This window comes from Leucopleurus acutus, assembly GCF_964270905.1.
Source record: "Leucopleurus acutus genome assembly, chromosome: 20".
NCBI lineage: Eukaryota > Metazoa > Chordata > Mammalia > Artiodactyla > Delphinidae > Leucopleurus > Leucopleurus acutus.
In genome coordinates, this window is record NC_139162.1 from 41,647,317 (window position 1) to 41,670,933 (window position 23,617).

The following is a 23,617-nucleotide window of genomic DNA, read 5'->3' on the forward strand; positions in this document are numbered from 1 at the left end:
GAAAACCCAAACCAAACCCAGTGGACTTGCTGAGTTGAGGAGTCAGAGATCAGAGATCAGAGATCAGAGAGGCCAAGGCAGGTAGAAGTTGTGGGCAGAGAGGAGGGAGTGACAGGGAGAGAGGAAGGGCTCTGGAGATCTTTAGGCAGGCTCACCACCAGTCTTTGGCTGACTACTGATCTGCACATGTATGAGAGGAAACTACCTGAGGCCGAGGAAAGAACCACGAGAAACAAGGAGGCAGAATAATTCCTGACATTCACCAAGAACTGGGAATAGTGCAGGAGCCCACCAGCCAGAGTAGAAAGACCTTATCATATAAGGGAGATTGGCGATAACCCTCAGAAGGGTATTACTGCCTTTGTAGTAGGGTTAAACTAGCCCTGACTAAAGGCTGCTTTGGGCCTACCCTAAAAAAAGCAAGCTTTGAAAGAATCCAACTACTGTCTAGTAACATAAGTGTGCACTAGGACAAAATGTAACACTATTCAAAGCGATGCACTAAATCTAGCATCCAGCAACACAAAATCTACAATAGTCAATATCCAATCAAGCATGGGAATAAGCAATAAAATAGGGTCCATGATCAAGAGGGAAAAAAATAATCAACAGAATGGATGCAGAAGTCAGAGAGATGATGGCATATAATAGAGAATAACAGCATGGGGAGGAGAGAAATGAAAACTACGAAAAAGACTCAAATGGATCTTCTAGTGATGGAAAAAAACAAGTGGAAGAGGTAAACAATACGTTGGATGAGAATAGAAAGATTAGACGCTACAGAAGAAAAGATTAGTGAACTGGAAGACAAGCAATATAAACAACCCATTTGAAGCACAGAGAGAAACAAGAGCAGGAAAAAGAAATGGACAGAGCATCAGAGGCCCATGAGGCAGTATCAAGCGGTCCCAGGAGGAGAGATGAGAGAAGAAAAAATAGAAAAGAATATGGAAGAAATAATGGCTAAATTATTTCCAAATCTGATGAAAAATATATATCCACAGCCCAAGAAGCTCAATCAACCTAAAGCTGAATAAACATAAAGAAACCACACCAAGGTACATCCTAAGTAAATGCTAAAAACCAGCAACAAAGGAAAATTATTAGAAGAAGCCGAAGAGAAAAGACATCACTGTTCAGAAGAACAAAGATAATAACCACTGCAGATTTTCATTAGACACAATGCAAGACAGAAGGCTATAGAGAACACCTTTAAACTGAATGGGAAAAAACTCCAAAACCAAAAACCCGTCAACTTGGAATCTTTACCCAGTGAAATTATCAATAAAGTTTAATGATTTTTCCAATAAAAGTACTGTGAATCTTTCTATTCCTTTCTATTTGTGATGCTTTGTAGATAGCTCTTTCCTTCCTCGTTTCTTTCCCTTTTTTGGGGGGGGGGGTCTTTTTCAAAATCTCATTTTCTACATATTTATTCCTACAAAGAAATACAATCGATTTTTGTAAATTGACTTTGTTTCTACCAATGTTGCAAAAATTCATTATTATTTCTATTTTTATTGGAGCATAGTTGATTTACAATGTTGTGTTAATTACTGCTGTACAGCTAAGTGACTCAGTTATATGCATATACATGCTTTTTCATATTCTTTTCCATTATGGTTTATCACAGAATTGAATATAGTTCCCTGTGCTATGCAGTAGAACCTTGTTGTTTATCCATTCTATATAAACCAGTTTGCATCTGCTAACCCCAAACTTCCAATCCATCCCTCTCCCACCCCCCTCCCCCTTGGCAACCACCAGTCTATTCTCTATGTCCGTGATTCTGTTTGTGTTTCACAGATAAGATAGGTTCATTTGGGTCATATTTTGAATTCTACATATAAGTGATATCATATAGTATTTGCCTTTCTGACTGACTTAGTATGATAATCTCTAGTTGCATCCATGTTGCTGCAAATGGCATTATTTTGTTATCATTTTTATGGCTGAGTAGTATGCCACTGTATATATGTACTACATCTTCCTTATCCATTCATCTGTTGATGGACATTTAGGTTGTTTCCATGTCTTGGCTATTGTGAATAGTGCTGCTATAAACTTAGGGGTCCATATATCTTTTAGAATTCTAGTTTTGTCTGGATATATGCCCAGGAGTGGGACTGCTAGATCATATGGTAATTCTATTTCTAATTTTCTGAGGAACCTCCATACTGTTTTCCACAGTGGCTGCACTAACTTACATTCCCACCAACACTGTAGGAAGGTTCTCTTTTCTCCACACCCTCTCCAGCATTTGTTATTTGTAGAGTTTCTAATGATGGCCATTCTGACCAGCATGAGGTGGTACCTCACTGTAGTTCTGATTTGCATTTCTTTAATAATTAGCGATGGTGAGCATCTTCTCATGTGGATATTAGCCATTTGTATGTCTTCTTTGGAGAAATGTCTCTTTAGGTCTTATGCCCATTTTTCAATTGGGTTTTGTTGTTGTTGTTGTTACTGAGTTGTATGAGCTGTTTGTATATTTGGGAAATTAAGCCCTTGATGGTTGCATCGTTGGCAAATATTTTCTCCCATTCTGTAGGTTGTCTTTTCATTTTGTTTATGGTTTCCTTTGCTGAGCTAAAGCTTGTAAGTTTGATTAGGTTCCATTTGTTTACTTCCGTTTTCAGTTCTACTGCCTTGGGAGACTGGCCTTAGAAAACCTCGGTATGATTTACATCAGAGAATGTTTTGCCTATGTTCTCTTCTAGGAGTTTTATGGTGTCACATCTTATGTTTAAGTCCTCAAGCCACTTTGAGTTTTATTTTTGTGTATGGTGAGAGGGTGTGTTCTAACTTCACTGATTTACATGTGGCTGTCCAGCTTTCCCAACACCACTTGCTGAAGAGACTGTCTTTTTCCCATTGTATATTCTTGCCTCCTTTGTCAAAGATTAATTGACCATAGGTGTGTGGGTTTATTTCTGGGCTCTCTCTTCTGTTCCATCGATCCACATTTCTATTTTTGTGCCAATAACACGCTGTTCCAATTACCGTAGTGCAAAAGTCTATTATTATTTCTAACGATTTATTTGTAGATCTGTTTCCTACATATGGAATTCTATCATCTATAAATAATGACACCATTATTTCTTTCTTCCCAAACTTTATAATTTTCTTTTTCTTGCCATGTGCACTAGTTACCATTTAGTAACCAATGATGTTTATGCTGTTTAGAAATGGTATCAGAGGGCATCTCTGTACTGTTTCCAGTCTCAATAGGAAAGCTTGCAACATTCCCCCACTGAAAGTGACATTTACTGTAGGTTTATTTTTCAGCAGAACCATTAAAGAAGTTCACATCTATTACTAATACTGTTTTTAGAGTTTTTACATCTAGATTCATGAGTGAAAATGAAATGTAATTTTCCTTTCTTATACCATCATTGTTGGGTTTTGGTATCAAGGTTATATTTACCTCATAAAATGAATTAGAGAGCATTAACTCTTTTTCTGCTCTTTAAGAAGTGTTTAGGTGAGACTAGAATTATTTCCTCCTTGAATATTTTGAGAGCTCCTTTGTGAAGGTATCTAGGCTGGTAGTTTTCTTCAAGGGAAGATCTCTGGATTCAATTTCTTTAATGACTAAAGGAATATTCAGGTATTCTTTTTCTTTATAAGTCAGTTTTGACAAGTTGTATTTTTCAACGAATGTGACTATTTCATCTAAATTTCCAAATGTATTGGCACGAACTTATTTTTAGGTGCATCTAGTTGATGGGTTGAACCTTTTATCTCTATGAATGATCCCCTTTGTTATGTGGAGTCTTTACCTTAACATCTATCTTGTCAGATGTTAATATAACTTACCACCTTTCTTTTGGTTCGTGTTTGAGTAGTATAACTCTTTCTGTCCTTTTTACTTTTGCACTTTCTGTGTCCTTATGTTTGAGATGTATATCTTAGCGACAACACAGAGCTGCTGTTGAGAGTTCTGGTAAACTACTCCGTGATACTGCTGCCTTGGCATCCATTTCGTGTGGCCAAGAGGCCTGCAGGGGTCTTGAACAGACACTAGCCCCGCTCTGGAGCACAGGCCCTATAACAGCCAGCAGAGTCACAAGTCAATGTACGTTCCTCATATGACTCCCCCAACGACCCTCCTTCCTCACCTCGCAGGGCCTTCCCCTCATGCGCCCTTTAGGTAAGAACCCCCTCTCCTCCTTGAACCTTACCCAAACCCTGCTCTTTTCTGGTTTGAACTGACCAATTGGCCTTAGCCCAGGAAGCCCAAAGCACTCCACCCACGGACCCTAATAAAGGCATGTGCCTCAGGTCCTGCGGCTTCTCTCTGCCTGCACCTGCCTTGACCTCCCACGTGGCCCCACGAGGAGTGCTGTGCACCTCCTCCAGGACCTGTGAGTGATGAGCTTCTCTATTTCACTTTCCCTACTACCGATACATTTGCTTTTAAATCTAACATTTTATTTTGTGTTTCCTGTTTTCCCACTTGTTCTACCTTTTCTTGACATCATTTGGATTACTTTTTAAAAAATCATTCTTTCTTTCCCTATACTAGTTTAGAAGTTAAACACATTCTGTTCCCAGAAATTTCATCATGCGTATTTTCAAACTATAATCAACACCTTTATCCTCTTCTGAATGATAGACTTTAGAACACAAATCCCATTTACCACCCTCACTAATTATATGCTCTTTCTGTTCTACATTTTAATTCTATGTATTTTTAAGTCCCCAAAGATATTATCATTATTGGTTTATAGAATCAATGTTCATTTACATTTATCCACAAATTTACCACTGTATTTTAGTTCCATCTTGCTTCTCAGATGTGCCACCTTGAGTTACTTTCCTCCTCCAGACTTATGCCTTCTATACCCTCCTGGAATTGCCTTTAATGCAGGTCTGCTGGTGGTGACACTCAGTTTGGGTTGGAAAATACCCTTATTTGACTTCACTTCTGAAAGGGATTTTTTCTGGTAATAAAATCCTAGGTCATCCAGGCTTTGCTTGTATCCAGCGCTCTGAAGCTACCATCTAAGGGACCACAGCACCCGTTAAGAGCCTGCTGCCGCTGAACTCCTCCGAAGGAAACTGTCCCCGTCGGGCCAGCACAAACCATGTATCGTCATCTTAGGTTGGGGAAGACTCTCAGCTATCCTATCTCTAACCACTCCTTTTGATTTAAATATATCCCTATGCTGATTCTTGTCTCCAATCTAGTGGTACCTCAACCTTTGAACACTCTGTGTCATCCCGAACTAGTTTTGCTTCTGACCTATTTCAGTTCACTATTTCACAGTTCAGCTGTATCTAATCTGTAGTTAAGCCCATCCACTGAGTTTGTATTTTTCAGTTCTAAAAATTCTATTTCTTCCTTTTCAGACCCACTATTGTCACGTTTTAGAGTTCCCTGAAGACAATTTGGAGCTTGTCTTTTCTTTCTTTAAGCACACAGCCACCAGCTGTTGTATAGTCTTTGTCTGAGAATTTTGGGTTCTGTGGGTCCTTTTAATCAACGGCTTCAGGGATCTGGAAATGCCCTTCAACTATTAATGCCTCCCTTTCCATTTTCTTTAATCTCTCTGTGATTCCTGACGATCTGAGGCTGCACCTCTTGGGTGGGTCTTCCATCTGTTATCTTTTCTCTCCATTCCCAACTGTTTGTTTCCTGATGTTCTAGGTGAATCCACAAATTTCTCTTTCAGCCCTTCAACTGATGTTTTTTGAAAATTCTGGTAATCGTTTTTAATTTTTCTTATTTAGTGATTACACTTTTTTTGCCACGGCATTTTATTCTTTTAAATTCTCCTTGGGAGGGCCCAGATGGCCTAGTGGGTTAGGATTCCGGGCTTTCACTGCCAAGGGCCTGGGTTCAATCCCTGGTTGGGGAGCTGAGCCGCCTGGCACGGCCAAAAAGCTCTCCTCAATCCCCTGTGTAATCTCAGTTTCCCTTGAAGTGAGTTTCTCTGCTCATCTAAGTCCCCTCCATTGCAATTTCCCCCCTACACCCAATGCTCCTTGCTGTTGGTCACATCTAGCCGTCTATTCTTACTTTAGGATGAAGACTGGGGATTTGGTGTGCACTGTAGCAGGGGACTGTTCTGTCCTGGTGCCTCCCTGAGCAGACACATCACTGACTGATGACCAGGACTCCATCTGTGTAGGTGAGTTATGTGAATAGTTGGCTTCACTTTAGGATACAGGACCCCCCAAAACCAGGATAAGGAAGGCTTGCCTTTCGCAGATACCACTAGTCTCTCCCCAAAAGAGTTTGCTAAATTTCTTTAGTGACGTAGGTTGACACCCGGTTTCTCTCCCATCACCCAAGTCGGGTAAGCTCGAGCTTTCTAGGCAATAGTAAAAGCAAACAGCAATCTAAGCTTCAAGTTGTAACCACCAGTCTAAGTCGAAGCCAACTGGACAGTTCACTAGGAAAATAAGCTTCTGCCATTTCCTGCATCACAGTTCCTTCCAGGCATGGCTGCCAGTAAGTAGAACAAGCAAGACAAAGTGGATAAGCCACTCTGGGTTTATTACCTGCACGGCCTTCAACAGGATAGGAGAACAACACATGTGCACCATACCTAGAAGCTCACTGAGCAGAGGTTCAACCCAACCTTTTTCCACATCAATAAAAATCTTTTCTTCATGACCTCACCTTTGCCTGAGGTACAACCCTTTCCTAACTCAGACTCACCCCCACTGTAGGAGCTAGTTCAACAGCCGCTCTGCTGCTAGTTAATAATTCCTCTTTTGTATGTGGCGTTATCTCTATTATGACAGCAGCATGGGAAGGGCTCCCCCTCACTGAGGCAACCAGAGGGCAAGTGCACTGAAGCCCCAGAGGCCCTTCTGTCACCTTTAGCCTAACTCCAAGGTGTCCTTGGCTCCAAGATGTCCTTGGCCCCTGTGTGGAGTAGCCCAGACCGAAACACTCTGGGTTTCCTTCTCCTTATTTTGCCTATTTTTCTACCAGGTCTTGGTACCTACCGCCTATACACACTTCCCCGAATTCACATACTCCGTCTCTGATGAATCCATGCCCCTCTTCCCACGTTACAGATTTCCTCTCCAAGAGCGCCAACAGGCTCAACACTCCCCCACTTCCACCCTCCTCATTCCTCTATTCCTTACCCCACCTGTCAACTCGGAGTCCAAAGCCTCTCAGCAAAAAGCTGGCACCAGGGCTTTCCCTCCTGGAGCGTAAGGACCTGACAACCGGCTTTTCTGACTGTGGTGTAAGTGCCTGACATTAAGCTTTGGATCTGAGGCTTCCATTTCAAAGACATGCTTCTCGAATAAACATACTGCCAGCCACACAACTAGACAAAGACCCAGGCCATCTTACCCGTAAGGTTCCCCTTTTAGAAAGCTCTGGGTGCCCTAGGTACTGACCGCTTCAGTGGCCCCCTTCCTGCACCCAAATTCCTGCTTTCGCCAGTAAAGAGTGAACCCGTGAAACCCTGGGCACTTCACCCTTGACCCCAAAAGGGCAGAATCTCAGGTCTGTGCTGTCTCTCTCTCTACCCTCGACCTTGTTGTGTGGCCCCAGGTGTACCGTGAACCCTCCGGGACCTGTGAGGAATGCAACTTGTTTCTTCAGCGTTTCCTGATGGTGCTGCTGGGGTGCATCTTACAATCAGAACAAGAACTGTAAGGGCCGGCCCAGCCAAAACAACACTTGGGTGGGGCTGGGGTGGGAGGGGGTAGCTCGCCAGAAGTAGGATGGGCCAGGTGAGTGCTTCAGGCATTTCTATCAGACAGCATCACTACTGACAGGCTGAGACTAGCAGGAAACACCTCCCAGTCCAGTGCCTTCTGAGCCACTATACTCCTGACCCAGTTTCCACTTAAAAGAGATTTGGTGACCTGTTTGTTTCTTCCATGACCACATCTCCCATTGCCTTCACTCCCATTGCCAATTAGTGGCTTCCTTCAGAAATTTTTTATACCTTTTATACTCACCTCTACGGGGCAATTAGGATATGTGGTTATGACGCATCCATAAAAAAAAAAATGAGCCACAGGAGTGGGTATTTGAGGAAAATAAAATCATAAAGATGAATACGACTTCAAAAAAATGTCCTTCCTCTACTGGAACAGAAAAGTAAAGTACAGACCTGGCCCAGACAGCATGCAATAGTATAGTCAAAACACTGGGTTCCTGTACTTCTTATCATCCGCATTTACTGATACACCAAGCTAAGCACTTTGTATGCACTAACTCATTTATTCCCCCCACATCAACTACCTTGAGCTGAAAGCCCCACCATTTAAAAAATTATTTCTTCTCTATTACAAAAGTCATATGCATTCATAACAGAACACTTGGAAAGCAGAGAAAACACAAAGAAAATTTACATGACATTACTCATTATGATAGTTAAGTTTATGCGTCAACTTGGCTAGTCTATGGTGCCCAGTTGTTTGGTCAAATACTCGTTAGATGTTTCTGTGAAGGTATTTTGGATACGTGACTAACATCTCAGTCAGTTGACTTTAAGGGAGATTATCCTTGATAACGTGGGCAGGCCTCGTCCCATTAGTTGAAGACCTTATGAGCAAAAACTGAGGTTTCCCAAAGAAGAAAGAATTCTGCCTCAACACTATAACATAGTCTCAGGTTCCAGCCTGAGTCCCCAGCCAGCTGGGCTGCCCTATGGAGCCTGGATTTGCCAGCCCTCACAACTGCACGAGCCGCTACTTAAAATAAATCTCTCTCGTTTTCTCCAGGTATATACATACATATCCTATACATATCCTATTGGCTGTTTCTTTGGAGAACACTGACTGCTGATACACCCATAATTTCACCTGCCAAAGATAATTTCTATTACTATTTTTCCATTCTTCCAATCCTTTCTCTATGTATGTATGGAATATAAGTAATTTTATATACATATATGTAATTACACAGACACAGACAGACATACACACACAAGAGTGATGAACTCGTCCCAGTCATCTTCGTTAACACGAGAAGTCCCGCATCCTGGGAAACCGCTCAGTCCCAGGCAAACTGGGATGGCTGGTCAGCTTAATACACACACACACACACACACACACACACACACACACACACACACACACACACACACAAACACACACACACACACATACACCCCTTTTTTCTTTTTTTTTTTTTGCAGTACGCGGGCCTCTCACTATTGTGGCCTCTCCCGTTGCAAAGCACAGGCTCCGTACACGCAGGCTCCGGATGCGCAGGCTCAGCGGCCATGGCTCACGGGCCCAGCCACTCCGCAGCATGTGGGATCTTCCCGGACCGGGGCTCGAACCTGTGTCCCCTGCATCGTCAGGCGGACTCTCAACCACTGCACCTCCAGGGAAGCCCCCCTTTTTTCTTTTTAAATAAAATTGCAATCATTCTGTACATACTGTTTTGTAACCTAATCTCTTCACTTACAAATATATTGTGGCTATTTTCCAATGTCAAAAATATTCTTCTGTGACATCATGTTTAATGGCTGCACTGTATTTCATTTTACGGTTCTATCCTTTCATTTCACCTCTAAAAACAAGAGAGGCTGGAACAGTAGGGGAAAAAATCATATACCTACACACAAACTGTAGACCACAGCCCTCAAGGACGGCCTTGTTCTACTTTAATAAAATATTTACCATTCTTAGTCTTGGACTCCTGTGCTGGTGTAGCAAAATGACTCAAAAAAAGAGGGAGCACCCTCTCTCTACCTGCCTATAACAACATGCATGGTGACACATTAATGCTTGAAAAGACACTGAGTCCTTACCTTTTTAATTCATTTACAATTGAAGTGTGCACTTCTATTGCAACTTTGCTGTCCAACTGTAGTTTTAGCTCCTGGCATTCCATCCGCAAAATTTCCAATTGCTCCTTACTTTTAGTTAGCTCCTTTTCTTGGCTCTGTGTTTTAGCCTCCAGAAGCATTAGCTGTTTAGTCAGTTTAGAAACTGAAACACAAAATAGATGGATAAAGACTTGGTACAGAAGAGCTAATAAAGCATGATTACTGATTACTAATACTAGTGAGAGCTTATAAAAGATGATCTTTGGGCTTCCCTGGTGGCGCAGTGGTTGAGAGTCTGCCTGCCGATGCAGGGGACACGGGTTCGTGCCCCGGTCTGGGAAGATCCCACATGCCTCGGAGCGGCTGGGCCCGTGAGCCATGGCCACTGAGCCTGCGCGTCCGGAGCCTGTGCTCCGCAACGGGAGAGGCCACAGCAGTGAGAGGCCCGCGTACCGCAAAAAAATTAAAAAAAAAAAAGATGATCTTAAAAAACATGTGCTGGCGATTTAGAAATTAATACCAAAGCCTTTGTACTTAGCAATTACTGTCCCTATATTAAGTAGTCACTCAATATACACTTTCTTACTGGGGATCAATATACTGATATTATTGTTAAATATATAATATTTAACAAGACATGATTCCAGTCTTCAAGGAACTGACTTTCTAAAGACTGAAGCCTTAAGTCACACACAGATGTACAAGCGTACATCATGATGTCGTCCCTAAAACTGCAAGATTTTCAAGATTTTAAGGACATCAAGTATGGCCCAACTAAGGGCAGAATTTGTTTTTCTTCCCTTTCTTCATTAACTTTTTATGTTTAGTGTCCTACATCTAAAGTAAATCATAAATATTTTCATCCTAAGTGACATGGAAGTATGTCATATTAAGATACTTCCTGGGCATCTGCTGAAACTAGCACTCAGAAGTATTACAGAGTAGAACTCTAAATCCTTCTGTTCTGGGAAAACATTTAGTTGAACGAAATGAATAGCTGTTTCTGGGAAATGGGAAAATAACATGGGTAGCTGACTGAATCACACAGGCCAAAATAATCATCCTACCTGTTTAGATCTGCTGTGTTTGAGAGTCAGCTCAGTAATTATGAAATTAATTTCCCTGTCGTCTCTGATCTTTGAGGCTCTGTCTCCCCTCCACCCCAAGCAATGCCAGGACAAAGGCAGCTACTCCTGTGCCTGTTCAGTCTATGGGGAGGAAACTCCTGCTGGATTGAGAGCTGCTTTCACTGCGGACCCGGCCTGGCCGGCAGACACAAGCCAAGCACCAGCCCTGCAGCTTCAGCTACAGCAGGGGCTGGTAGCGGACTCTTCCGTGGTGTGGAAAGGGGAGCCGCTGAATAACAGGTGCAGGAGGGGAAACAGAAAGGACTCATGCTGGCTCACAGAAGACAGCTTGTACCTTGGCCTCCTGTCCTACATTGTTCTTCACCAGAAAAGAAAAATCAGTAAAGCCAAAGAAAAAAAAAATACCACTCTCTTTTGTGCTCATAAGTTTTGGTTTTAATCGAAGTGGAATAAATGACTCAGTCTGGCCACTACAAAGTCCACTGTCATACGCTGTGAGGCTCCTGGGATGGGGCGGCAGGGCGGGGGTGGGGGGGGTGGCGGCGGGACACGTGGGGAGAGGAGGCGCTCACAGAAAGGATCTGACGGAGATTTAAGTTACGGCAGCGCCTGCAGCGCTGAAGGAAGGGCGAGAGCACAGAGAAACTGTTTAGAGAGTCAATGGTTCCTACTTATTTGCTCATTCAACAAATTTTGGGGAACGTGTCCTCGTGTTGTTTCAAATATTCATCTCACACGATTTTTCCCAGTTACGTGGCACACTGTTTTCCCCAAAACTCAGTTCTGCTCACTCTAAAGCTGTCATCCACAATTGATTTACAAAAGAGAGTAACTCGACACCGTAGAGTCTAAGAGAAAGCAGTCAGTGCATCACGGGTGATGGCTGGATATGCTATAACATAAACAGCTGCCCTTCAGTAAAAAACATGTTCTAAAAAACATGACTTCCAGTGTCTTCAAGTGGGGTTGGGGGTGGTACCAGTGTAAAATGACACAATGGCGACGTCACAGCATCACCACCACTCGCGGGAAGGACCGCTCACCTTCCTGGAGACGCTCCTGGTGCGTGTCCTTGGCTTTTGTTTGCTGAATCTCCAACTGCTCTATCAACAACTTGTTTTCCTCTAAAACCAGTTCTGCTTGAGTCTGAAGCTGACGCCTACAATTGATTTACAAAATTAAATACTGACATTCAGGTGCAGAATGATTAGAGACACTCCTGAGTCTAAAAGAAAGCATCAAATGTGTTGTAGGTAATGACATGTTTTAATGCTAAACATGTTATTAACATAGTAAGTCTTGCCATTTCCATTAAATTGAGGGAAAGGACAGAAAGGAAGTGTGAATTACGAACTGCTTTAGTAACTTGTTAAAATGTAAAATTTCAAACATATACAAAAGTAGAAAGAAGAGAATAGAAACTCCCATGTACAAAACGCCCCGCTTGAACCCCCCAGGTTGAATTTCACCTGCGCAAACCGTATCCTGACAGTTGGTGCAAAGTAAATCCCAGCTCAGCTCAACCTCATGATCGCAAAATCCAGTGAGAATGAGCTAAAGGGATCTTAGAAATCATCTAGTTAAATGTTTACCACCCGAGGTACATGGTAAACCAGTAAATTATCTCAATTTTCCATTTTAGACTCAAAAAAGTGAGGTGCAGGAAGGAGGGAGAAAAAATGAAAGGAGTCCAGCTCTAGTGATTACCTCCCTGAACAGAGGCTGTGCACTAGCTCCTTGGCACCTGGAGGTGTCCCTACCAGCTGCCTGGCCTGTGGGGTGAGAAGGCCCCACGCTGTCCCGCAGGGGAGCTCCCCTAGGCGGGCCGTTCCAGCCTCCTCATGCCTGCCTCAAACAGAGCAGCTCCACTCTGGACTTTCTTATCAGACTTTCTCCCTCCCTCCCTTCCTCCTTTTCTTTCTTTTTTAAATGAAAGGGATCTCCCATTCCTAAAAAAAAAAGGTCAAAACCTCAAATTTAGTTTAATTCTCCTTCCCATTTTATAGGTAAAGAAAGGGAGGTCCATTAAGCATGAGGTTACCCAGCTGGTCAGAGGCAGTTAGGGAAAGAAATGTAGAGTTTAGCTGCAGCCCAGAAGTTCATCGAGAAATTATCTGAAACTAAGGAGAAAGACTCTGCTGATGTGTGAAGTCGGCGTGCCCGGGGGTCAGATCGGGACGCAGTGCACCTCACACCTGCGCAGGCACAGGGAGCAGCGGTCTAGGCCGGGCAGGTGAGGGCACGACTGGGACGGGCTTCGGGGTGGCAGGAGATCTGCCTACAGGGTGTGAGGCCCCGGTCCTGCCCCAGCTGGAGGACAGTGAATTCAGAGTAGGGGGAGGCCAGCCGCAGGGCCTCAACAGGCCCTGTGCAGAACTGACAGCTTTCTGCAGCCCAACCCTGTGCCACAGGTCACCAGGCTAGAGCAGGATGCATATTTTGAAGTCTTAGAAACAGGACTGGGGAAGACAGTGGGCATGTGGAGTTCAAAGTGGGGTCTGCCTTTCTTTTCTTTCTTTCTTTATTTGTTTTTACCGTAACGAGAAGTAAACAGGTTTGACTTACAGCTATACACAAGGTTAGAGAAAGAATCTGAGGGTTTGGGAGAGGAAGCCTGGAAGCAGCCCAGCTGACCTGCTTTCTAGGGCACTATTCAAGGAGGGTTTGAGGGGAGACACACAAGGAACCCTGACAGAAGAAAATCAAATTTCAACAGGGGAAGCCACAGTACAACAGGATCCAGTAGCTGCCCAACCAGTCCCAACTGACACATCAGTGGCCATAAAATCAGTAAAGTAAAATCAGTAAGAATGCTGTTGACTCAATTCCAAATTTCTATATATCACATATGGGAAATATTTAATTTTTTTCAGTGATGTTAAGACATAAAAAAATATTAACTATAACATACCTACCCAAGGCAAAAAAGATATACCTGAATAGCTTTTGCTTTCTTGGTCCTGCTTGGGTATTGCCTTTAGACTTCTGAAGACATTTACTTTCTCAAGTGCACTGAACAGGCATCTGTTGCTGCCGTGCTAGATGAACAGGACATGGCCCTGCCCTTGAGATGCTCCCAAAGGAGAAGAGGGAGACAGTTGTGAACACACATAGGTAGGCCCAGCATGGCAGGTACAAGGACAGGGCGTGTGTTTAGGGCCAAGTCAGAAACTGAGACAAAGGAACAATTCACTCTGCCTTCAGGGAGAGCTACTGACTAGCACCATTTGAGCAGGGCCCTAATGGAGGTACAGGAGGGCAGGAAGGGGTGTTCCGGGGGGAGGGAAGAGCATCAACAATAGGCTGGAAGTGAGGCAGCGTTCAGCTGTCTGTGAGCGGAAGGGGCGGGGCAAGCGGGAGCTGGGAGTGCAGGGCCTCATCCTGGACTGTGTGTCCTAAAGCCCTGGGAGCCATCAGAGGGGTCTAAGAAACGATGCGAGTCAACAGGTTCGGGATGGGAAAAGTGCCCTAGAAAAATACAACCTCAGAAGATAAAAATGGAGACAGCAGGGCTTCCCTGGTGGCGCAGTGGTTGAGAGTCCGCCTGCCGATGCAGGGGACACGGGTTCGTGCCCCGGTCCGGGAATATCCCACACGCCGCGGAGCGGCTGGGCCCGTGAGCCATGGCCACTGGGCCTGCACGTCCGGAGCCTGTGCTCCGCAACGGGAGAGGCCGCAGCAGTGAGAGGCCCGCGTAGCGCAAAAAAAAAAAAAAAAAAAAATGGAGACAGCAAATATATATATATATATATATAAACCTATTTAGAAGTTTTAAAGTAGCCTTTAAAATACAAGTTTAGAATAATTTACTAGTTTTCACTACACCTTATTAGTTTCTTAGAAACTCTCCATTAAAATACATATATATTTGACAATTTAATAAAGTTTATTCCTATTATCTTTTCTTTTTCTTAATTAGCAAAATACCAGAAACACAACACCACTTGCCATTCCTCACTGGTGACAAGACTATTCTTATTCAGCTCTTGGTGCAGTTCTTCATTTTCTTTCACCACTTCTTGGACTCTCATCTTAAACGTTCTCATTTCCTCCTGAAACAAAATTTGTGTAAACTGTAACACACACGTACATTCATCTCTATATTTCTTAGTTCTAATTCTGTCGCTGTGGCTAAAATCAAATGTTAATATCTTTTAAGCAAAGTCTCATAGTACCGGCAGCCTTTAACTTGGTACCAGCACCAAGTGCCTGCCCTCGAGGAGCTCACGGTCTAGCGAGAAAACACAAGACACACATACCATGCAGAGAACAAGGGACAAAAGCACCTCAAGTTAGTTCGATTCCTAACTTGATAACATTGTTCTATAACTGCCAAATATTTGAAAAGATAAAAAGGGGAATAAAAAAGGCAGAGATGGGCTTCCCTGTCTTCTCACTGGGCTTCCCAGTGAGAGGCCCGCGCAGCGCAAAAAAAAAAAAAAAAAAAAAAAAAAAAGGCAGAGATGCCTATAAATGCCATAGTTTTTTCTTTGTTTAAAGACTTTGGAGGATAAATTGGAGCTTTTTAGATAAAGATAAGAATTTTTCTTCCTAATTGAAGCCCATTTCGGTAGGGAAGGGCTTAGTGCAGGGGTTGGAGTCTCATAATTTTGCCCCATTACAATCACGAGAAAGCCTCCCTTACTTAAAGCCATCAGTCAGTCCAGCTTCATCACTCATTGGCCCCCACACGAGGACTGTTGCTTGGTCTGTTTTTGACTGCTAACAGTCTGTGTTTGTGGCACTCAACGCTGGGTGGTCTCCATCATGGCTTTTCTCAGCTAGCCCTTGGCCAGCTTCAGTATTGTGTGTTGTCTTCTGGTGAGAATCTTAGGTGTTAATATTTATTCTGGGACGCTTCTAAATATTCTTCTCCCAGCTAGCAGACATTTATACTTATAAAAAGCAACAATGCCAAGCAACTTCTCTTTCTCTCACCTTTCTGCCCAAACGCACTCCCTAATTGCTAGCAGTGCACTGGCCCTTTTAGAGAACATGGGTGGGGCAAACTACAGCGCACAGGCCAGGGGTCTATTTGGTCAACAGCATTATGGGAACATAGCCACGCCCATTCGTCACACCTGCTCTGCAGCCGCTTTCATGCTACAGTAGCAGAGCTGAGTAGCTGTGAAGAGAGACTCCATGGCCCCCAAAGCCTAAAATTGATACTAAGTAAATGTTTACAGAAAATGTTTCCGGAACCCTATTTTAGAAGGAGCACTAAATAAGTATTTTTATTATTTGGATTGATACTTAACCAATTATACAAGATTAATTCACCCTCTTAAAAATTAAGTGTCCAGGCGGCCGTCGCCGAGGCCCGAAGGGAGGGAGCCGCGTTCCCGCCCGGCGCACAGCCAGTCTCACCCTCGGTCCCACCGCGTGAGGAGCCAGCCAAGCGGAGCTCTGCACGGAGACCCGAGCCGCGGTCGCCCCTCTGCAGGTGCCTGTGAGGAGGCGCCTGGGCCGCAGCCGAGTCCCGAGCCCGCCGGCCGGGCACTCGCTCTCCGCGCTTCGAGGGGCGGCCCGGCTGGAGGAGGCCGTTGCGGGCCAGGCCTCAGGATGAACCGCAGACACTGGCAAGGAGCGGGCAGTGGCTGCCTGGCCCCCACCGTGGCGGTGAAGAGCAAGTTTGGAGCTGAATTTCGTCGGTTTTCACTGGAAATATCAAAACCTGGAAAGTTTAAGGAGTTTTATGGATTACTGCAACATGTTCATAAGATACCCAATGTTGACATTTTAGTAAGCTATGCAGACATCCATGGAGATGTACTGCCTAGAAATAACGATGCTAATTATCACAAAGCTGTTTCAGCGGCCAACCCACTGCTTAGGATTTTTATACAAAAAAAGGAAGAAGCAGACTACAGTGCCATTGGTACAGGCACACTAATAAAGAAGAAGAATGTTTTAACCAAATTGTTTCGTCCTGACAAACAGAGAAAAAAGCCACACATAGTCATTAATATGCCCCAGGACTTCAGACCTGTGTCTTCTGTTATAGACGTGGATATTCTCCCAGAAACACATCGTAGGGTCCGTCTTTACAAATATGGCACTGAGAAACACCTAGGATTCTACATGCGGGACGGCTCCAGTGTCAGGGTGACACCCCACGGCTTAGAGAAGGTCCCAAGGATCTTTATATCCAGACTTGTGCCAGGAGGTCTGGCTCAAAGCACAGGACTATTAGCCGTTAATGATGAAGTTTTAGAAGTTAATGGCACAGAAGTTTCCGGGAAGAGTCTAGATCAAGTAGCTGACATGATTGCAAACAGCCACGACCTCACCATCACAGTGAGACCAGCAAACCAGAGGAATAAGATCATTAGGAAGAGTCGGACTTCCGGCAGCTCTGGCTAGTCTACCGACAACAGCCTTCCTGGCTATCCACAGCAGATCGAACCGAGCTTTGAGCCAGAGGATGAAGACAGCGATGAAGATGACATTATTATTGAAGACAATGGTGTGCCACAGCAGAACCCTAAGGCTCTTCATAACACCGAGAGCCTGGAATCATTAACACAAATAGAACTCAGTTTTGAATCTGGACAGAACGGTTTTATTCCTTCTAATGAAGTGAGCTTAGCACCCTTAGCAAGTGGCACAAATACAGAATTTGAAACGCGTTGCTCCAGATCAAAAACTCTTAGAAGAAGATGGAACAATCATAACACTATGAAACCGTCGCGTCTGAATGCTTACTGAGTGAGGATGCCGTGGAGACTTGTACATTTGGCTAGTTTAAAGCATATGTACCTCTGAACCAGTGATCTGGGATAGGCATGAAAAAAATATATTGCAAGCTTAAAATGTTATTAAAATAGTAGTTTGATAATTAATATAAACTTCAGTGGGTCAGAGGTGAATTTAAGTCTAAAACAAAGGGGCCTTTGCTAATGAAATGATGTGCTTTTGCTATTTTGTCTATGGAGAACTGGATGTTAGAGCACATTCCCAGAACTACACATAAGGACTAGATCATTTCCGTTTGAAGTGGTTGCATATTTAACCTGCTGTGCAGAGCCTGGTTGATTTTTCCTTTAACTGTATATCTTTTAATTCTAACGTGAAGAAGTCTATCTTTCGGTACTTTGGGACCCTGGCTCCCATATTCCCCATGTTGTATTTTGATTTTTTAATATTGTTCCTGTGTTGCTAATTGTAGCGAGTAATTTTTTCAAATTTTTTTTCCCTAATTTCTAAGAAATCAAATCAATTGACTGTTTTTTATGGGTTGCTTCCTAAGTTATAAAGCATTGAAGCTATGTTCCTGAATTAAGAAACTCTAACAGTTGTTCAGGTCCCTGTTTGCCCATCTTGTAGCTTTCATATTTACAGACTCATTCCATTTGGGCATCACTTATGTTGTGAAAGCCAGTTCCATCGACTCTGGTGATATGGGAGACTCTCTCCTGTAACCTCTTCTTTTTTGTTTTTGTTTTTGCGGTACGCGGGCCTCTCACTGTTGCGGCCTCTCCCGTTGCGGAGCACAGGCTCCGGACGCGCAGGCTCAGCGGCCACGGCTCACGGGCCCAGCCGCTCCGCGGCATGTGGGATCTTCCCGGACCGGGGCGCGGGCCCGTGTCCCCTGCATCGGCAGGCGGACTCTCGGCCACTGCGCCACCAGGGAAGCCCCCGTAACCTCTCCTTGTCTTCATTCCAAATCTCATTAGAAATCATTCCTTTTGTTGTTTGTGTGTATATTTTGTTTGTCTGCCTTTTTACTCTTTTAATGTATTTGGGTAGTGTGAATTATTTTCGTTAAAAAAAAAAATGCACCCAAACTAAGGGATTTTTACACACACGACAACCTTGTGCACTTTTTATATGAAAATTTTGGGTTTTCCTTAATGAGATTTCTAGGAAAACTGCCTACACTTTATGAAAAGTATGTCATATTCGCCTTTGATAGGTAGAGTGTATCTCGATTAATTTTATGAGGCTATTTATTACTTTCCGATGCATCCACTTAGCAAGGTAAGAGTATGGCTGCTAACTTTCGTTCCTTGCCTGGTTTCATTGTATGGAGGTGCACAGGCACTACAGTAGCTTGTATATAGAGACTAAGAATAGTATGAACTACATGAGTTCCCTGTGACTTATGGATATTTCTCTCAGAGTTATTTATTGATTAATTTTATGCTAGGGCTAGAATGGATACCTTATAACAACTGTGTGCTATTAAAACAAACAATGAAGAATCAAATGACTCCGTTTTGAAGGATATTTTCTCTATATGGTAAAAGTATATGAAGCAAAGTTGATTAAATGAAGCTCTCTTGACTCAGAATACTTCAATGTATTTTGTTCACATTTTACGACTAAATATGTTATCACTAAACTGTTAACTGCACAACATTATGTAATACAGTGTACTTTTTGTTGAATTCATTGAAGTTCTTCCAGTTATATAACCACTATTTTTTAATGGCATTCCAGGTTTAACATTCTGTTGAGTTCTATAAATTTGAATCTTGAATGGCAAAATGTTAATAAGTAGAAGGTTACATTTCATTTATAATTATAAGCGGTGCAGGGCTTCAACATTTTAAGTAAAAATACTTTCACATACTAGCTCTCTCTCTTTCTCTCTTTTTTTTTAACAAAGTTTTAACATCAGAACTTTTCTCTTAGGGGAAGAAATACTTCAGAGCTTGACTTTTTGTACAACTTTTAACTGTAAAATACAGATTTGTCTTGTATATATTCATGAAAATGGAAATCAAAGCTGCTAGTGCTTTTTTTTTTTTTTTTTTTTGGTGGTGCACGGGCCTCTCACTGTTGTGGCCTCTCCCGGTGCGGAGCGCGGGCTCTGGACGCGCAGGCTCGGCAGCCGTGGCTTGTGGGCCCAGCTGCTCCGTGGCATGTGGGGTCTTCCCGGACCGGGGAACGAGCCCGTGTCCTCTGCATCGGCAGGCGGACTCTCAGCCACTGCGCCACCAGGGAAGCCCTGCTAGTGATTTTTAATTATCCCACTAAGGGTATATGTCAACGGTCTTTTCAACTGGATCTCTCGTTTAAATCATTGGTGAACGAATTGATTACTAGACGTATTGTAAAACCAATAGATCTTGGTTATACAATAAAATGTAGATTCATTGGTAGTCTGAATTATTTCAAGTGTACCTTATTAACAAAAATATCAGTGGACTCAGCATAAAATTTTATAGTACTAAATGTCAAGCTAACTGTGAATTTTGTTCTGTATCTTAAGTAAATTTATGATAATGTCCTCATGAGCTATCAACAAAATATATGTACTTTTGTGAACTATGGATTTTCTAATTAAATTTTACATGCAACATGATTTTTACATGAATGCTACTTTGTTTAAACTATCAAATGTCAGTATTTTACTACAATTTTATTATAAAATGTACATTATCACTAAATGAGCTTTGATTTTAAAAATTAAATTAGCTTTAGTTGTATATTATTTTTTACAAATATAGACTTGTATAACGGCTAAAAAAAAAAAAAAATTAAGTGTCCAACAGAAAGCCTAGGAGAAAAGGTTCACAACTGCATTACATGGGCCATGTACATGGGACAGCAGAACAAGAACAGGATGGGTGACTCTTAACAGACCCTTCCAATCAGGGATCCTAGAAATACCAACTCTTTTCTCTCTGGATCCCTCCAATTCCAGGGATCTCTTTGGTCACTTAAATAAGGAACATAGAGGTTCGCAGCACGGAAAGGCATGGGACGTATCTATAATACCTGCACAGCCTTGGTTTCCTGTATCATTAGAATGAACTCTGCTCCAGGAGCCATTCCCATGAAAAAGAGTGAACACGGCAGAAACAAACAAAAACCTCACTTCCCTACCACTACCAACAGCTCAGTAATTAGACGTCCTGGGGGTCAGCTCTTCATAGAATTAAGAAGCATCTAATCCTGCCTGAAACATCCCCGTTCTTCTACCTTCCTTGTCTGCCCAAATGTCCCTTTTACCAGTGCTGTTTGCAGCTGCACAGGACCAGGAAAGTAGCACCTCCCACTGCTGCCTTCTCCGCACCCCAAGATCCCAGCCCACGTGGGGCTGCCTGTCTGGGAAGCCACGGCTTCCAATGCTGCACCCCGTCCCTCCAATACTTCTCCCATCAATCCCAACCCACCGCCCTGCTCTGCCCATCCCTCTCTCCTGCCTTCCCTCTTCCTTCTCCCCGTCCCCACACTGCTACACTCCCTCCTTCCTCCTTTCCTTCTTTTAACAAACCCTTGAGTACCTGCTAGATGTTGGCTATACCTATCTTCAAAATGTTGCTTCCAAGTTTGAATCGGTCTTCTTTTTTACAAACCTTGTTCCTCTGAGACTTTTGCCCACCTACCTGAAGGCTGGCATTGAGCTCGTCCTTCTCTTTCATTCTGTCTTCATAGGCCAGCAACAAGGGGGACAGGTACTTTGTATCCACCTGAACGTAATGGAATAAAGAAGATTAATATCTTTCTTACATCTAAACACAATCAGCACACCTTTAAAAAGGAAAGAAAATATACTTCATTTGGAATGGTTTGTAACAGCTATTCAATTATAGCCCAGAAAATATGGGCCTGAAATTAAATAACTTTCACTTACCAGCCAGGGCGGTACAGGGCCCTTTGATGGGAGGCCTTCAATATTTAAACTCTAAAAACAAAACACACGGTGAAGACAAATTAAATTACATTTCCTCTGAAATTTCACGTCTTAGCTATTCTTAACCTAGACTGGGCATCAGCTATCTAGGAATCTTGTGTGTGTGTGTGTGTGTGTGTGTGTGTGTGTGTAAATTGATATATTTGTGTATATATTTATATATATATAATTATCTGAAGTGTTTGAGAGTAATTTATACACATAATGCTCCTTTTCCTCTAAATACTTCAATGTATATTTCCTAAAAGCAAAAGCATTCAACTATTTGACCACAGTACCATCATAAAAATCAGGAAATCAAGACTGATGCAATACTGTATTCTAATCTATAGACTATGCTGAAATTTTGCCTATTTTCCCACTGATGTCCTTTTCTGGTCAAGAATCCAATCCAGGATTACATGTTGCATTTAGTTGTCAAAACTTTTCAGCATTCTAAATGTGGAACATATCTAATAATTTTTTATTGGATGCCAATAAAACTTTTTCAGTGTTATGTTGTTGAGTGTCTAGATTTTGTTGTCTTCTTTTAAAGTGTTTTGTTTTCTTTTTCTTTTGTAGGCTCTTAAGTTACGCACAAAAGACGATGCTTTTGAGGCTCATCTTTTTCAGAACCCAAAGGTCTCCGGGTGCTAATTATTTTTAGCTCACAGCTCCCTGAACTTGTTTTCTGCCTGGCCTCACAGTTTCATCCTATACATGTGCAGATTAGTGTTCAACAAAGGACTGCGAGGAACCCCATGTGGATTTATGTAGCTCTTGCCATAAGAGAAAAGAATACAACATCCTCTGCTTCCCCAAATCTAATCTGTCTCTTCAGTTCAGACTGCCATACTCTGCTTGCGTTGCTCCACCCTGCACTGTTATCCGAGAGTGCCTCCAAGCAGAAAGCAATGTGATCATAAGGCTCATCTATTTATCCTACTTCTCCCCATGAGGACAGTGCTGCCTGCTGTCTGATGTCTGTAGAGAGGTGTATTATTCATTCTGCCTGGTTTTCTAGTTGTTTACAGTAAGAGGCCAAAGCTGGTAGCAGTAATTCCATCAGGGCCAGAAGCAATGGCCCTGATGGCATAATTCCTTATCCAACAAAGATTTTCTAACACGTTTACCATCTCATGATTCATTCAGCAAACACTGAAAGCTCACTAAGCCATTGTGGACGTTACAGCACATGTCACTGTTTACAAGGATTGTATGGTTCCACACAGAGATGGGTCTTCTCACATCGCACAGGGCAGAACGTGCCTTGAGAGTGGAACAAACAGAAGCCTGCAGTGGTTGGAGAGAGAGATCACCTCTGGCTGGAGGCATCAGGGGAGACTGTCATGGAGAACGGTGGCCGCAAAGGGTAGAATGGTCTGCACATCTTGGGGGTGGCGGGTGAGGGCAGCAGCCAGTCGCTGGGCCTGCCTGCCCACAACCTTCTGAAAGAGAACTGGCTTGTTCACAGCCCTGCAGAAGGCCCTGGCCTAGGAAGCCTGTTTTGGATCATAGGACCCCAGGAAGTTTAATATTTTTGTTAAAAAAAAAAAAAAGTTAACATTATGTTAAGCGAAAGAAGTCAGCCACAAAAGCCCACCTGTTGTATGATTCCAGTTATATAGAACATTCAGAATAGGCAAATCCACAGAAAGTAGTGGTTGCCAGGGCCAACGTGGGTGGTGGGAAAGAAGGGGGCGTGACCACTAACAGGTGTGAGATTTCTTGTTGTGAGTTTTCTTGTTGTGATGAAAATGTTCTACAATTGATTGTGGTGGCGGTTGCACAGTTCTGTGAATACACTAAAAAATCACTGAATTGTGTACTTTAAATGGGTGAATTAGACGGTATGTGAATTACATCTCAAAGCTGATATTTAAAAAATTTAAACCTAAGTTCTATTTCAGAAAGAAAGAAAGCAGCCCATAAAGCTGCCCTGAACTCCCAGGAGCCACGTCACAACACCGTGCACACCTGGCTTCCCCCACCACCCCGATCCCAGTAGGAGCCAGTGAGCTGGGCGTCCTGACACCCCCACCGCGCCTCCAGCCCCACACGACCCTCACACACACGAGCCTCCAGGGCACAGACCTGAGCTGCTGGGTCCTCTTGTTGTTCCTCACAATTTTTGAGGTTTGCTC

General features: G+C 43.1%; 1 protein-coding gene and 1 pseudogene across 2 annotated transcripts in view; one reads left to right on the forward strand and one right to left on the reverse strand.

Annotated features, from left to right (window-relative positions):
- The window catches only part of CEP89 (centrosomal protein 89), a 78,449-nt gene that overhangs the window by 17,538 nt on the left and 37,294 nt on the right, over positions 1-23,617 (reverse strand). Inside the window, exons 10-14 of the mRNA XM_082862959.1 lie at positions 21,435-21,485; positions 21,187-21,270; positions 14,791-14,901; positions 11,893-12,001; positions 9,744-9,924 (exon numbers count right to left, since the gene is read on the reverse strand). Coding sequence (XP_082719085.1) covers positions 9,744-9,924; positions 11,893-12,001; positions 14,791-14,901; positions 21,187-21,270; positions 21,435-21,485 — 536 coding nt within the window. The remainder of the gene's footprint in view (positions 1-9,743; positions 9,925-11,892; positions 12,002-14,790; positions 14,902-21,186; positions 21,271-21,434; positions 21,486-23,617) is intronic.
- On the forward strand, positions 16,412-17,531 carry LOC309977040 (partitioning defective 6 homolog beta-like; annotated as a pseudogene). Its single transcript has one exon. The product of its transcript is annotated as a partitioning defective 6 homolog beta-like (transcript).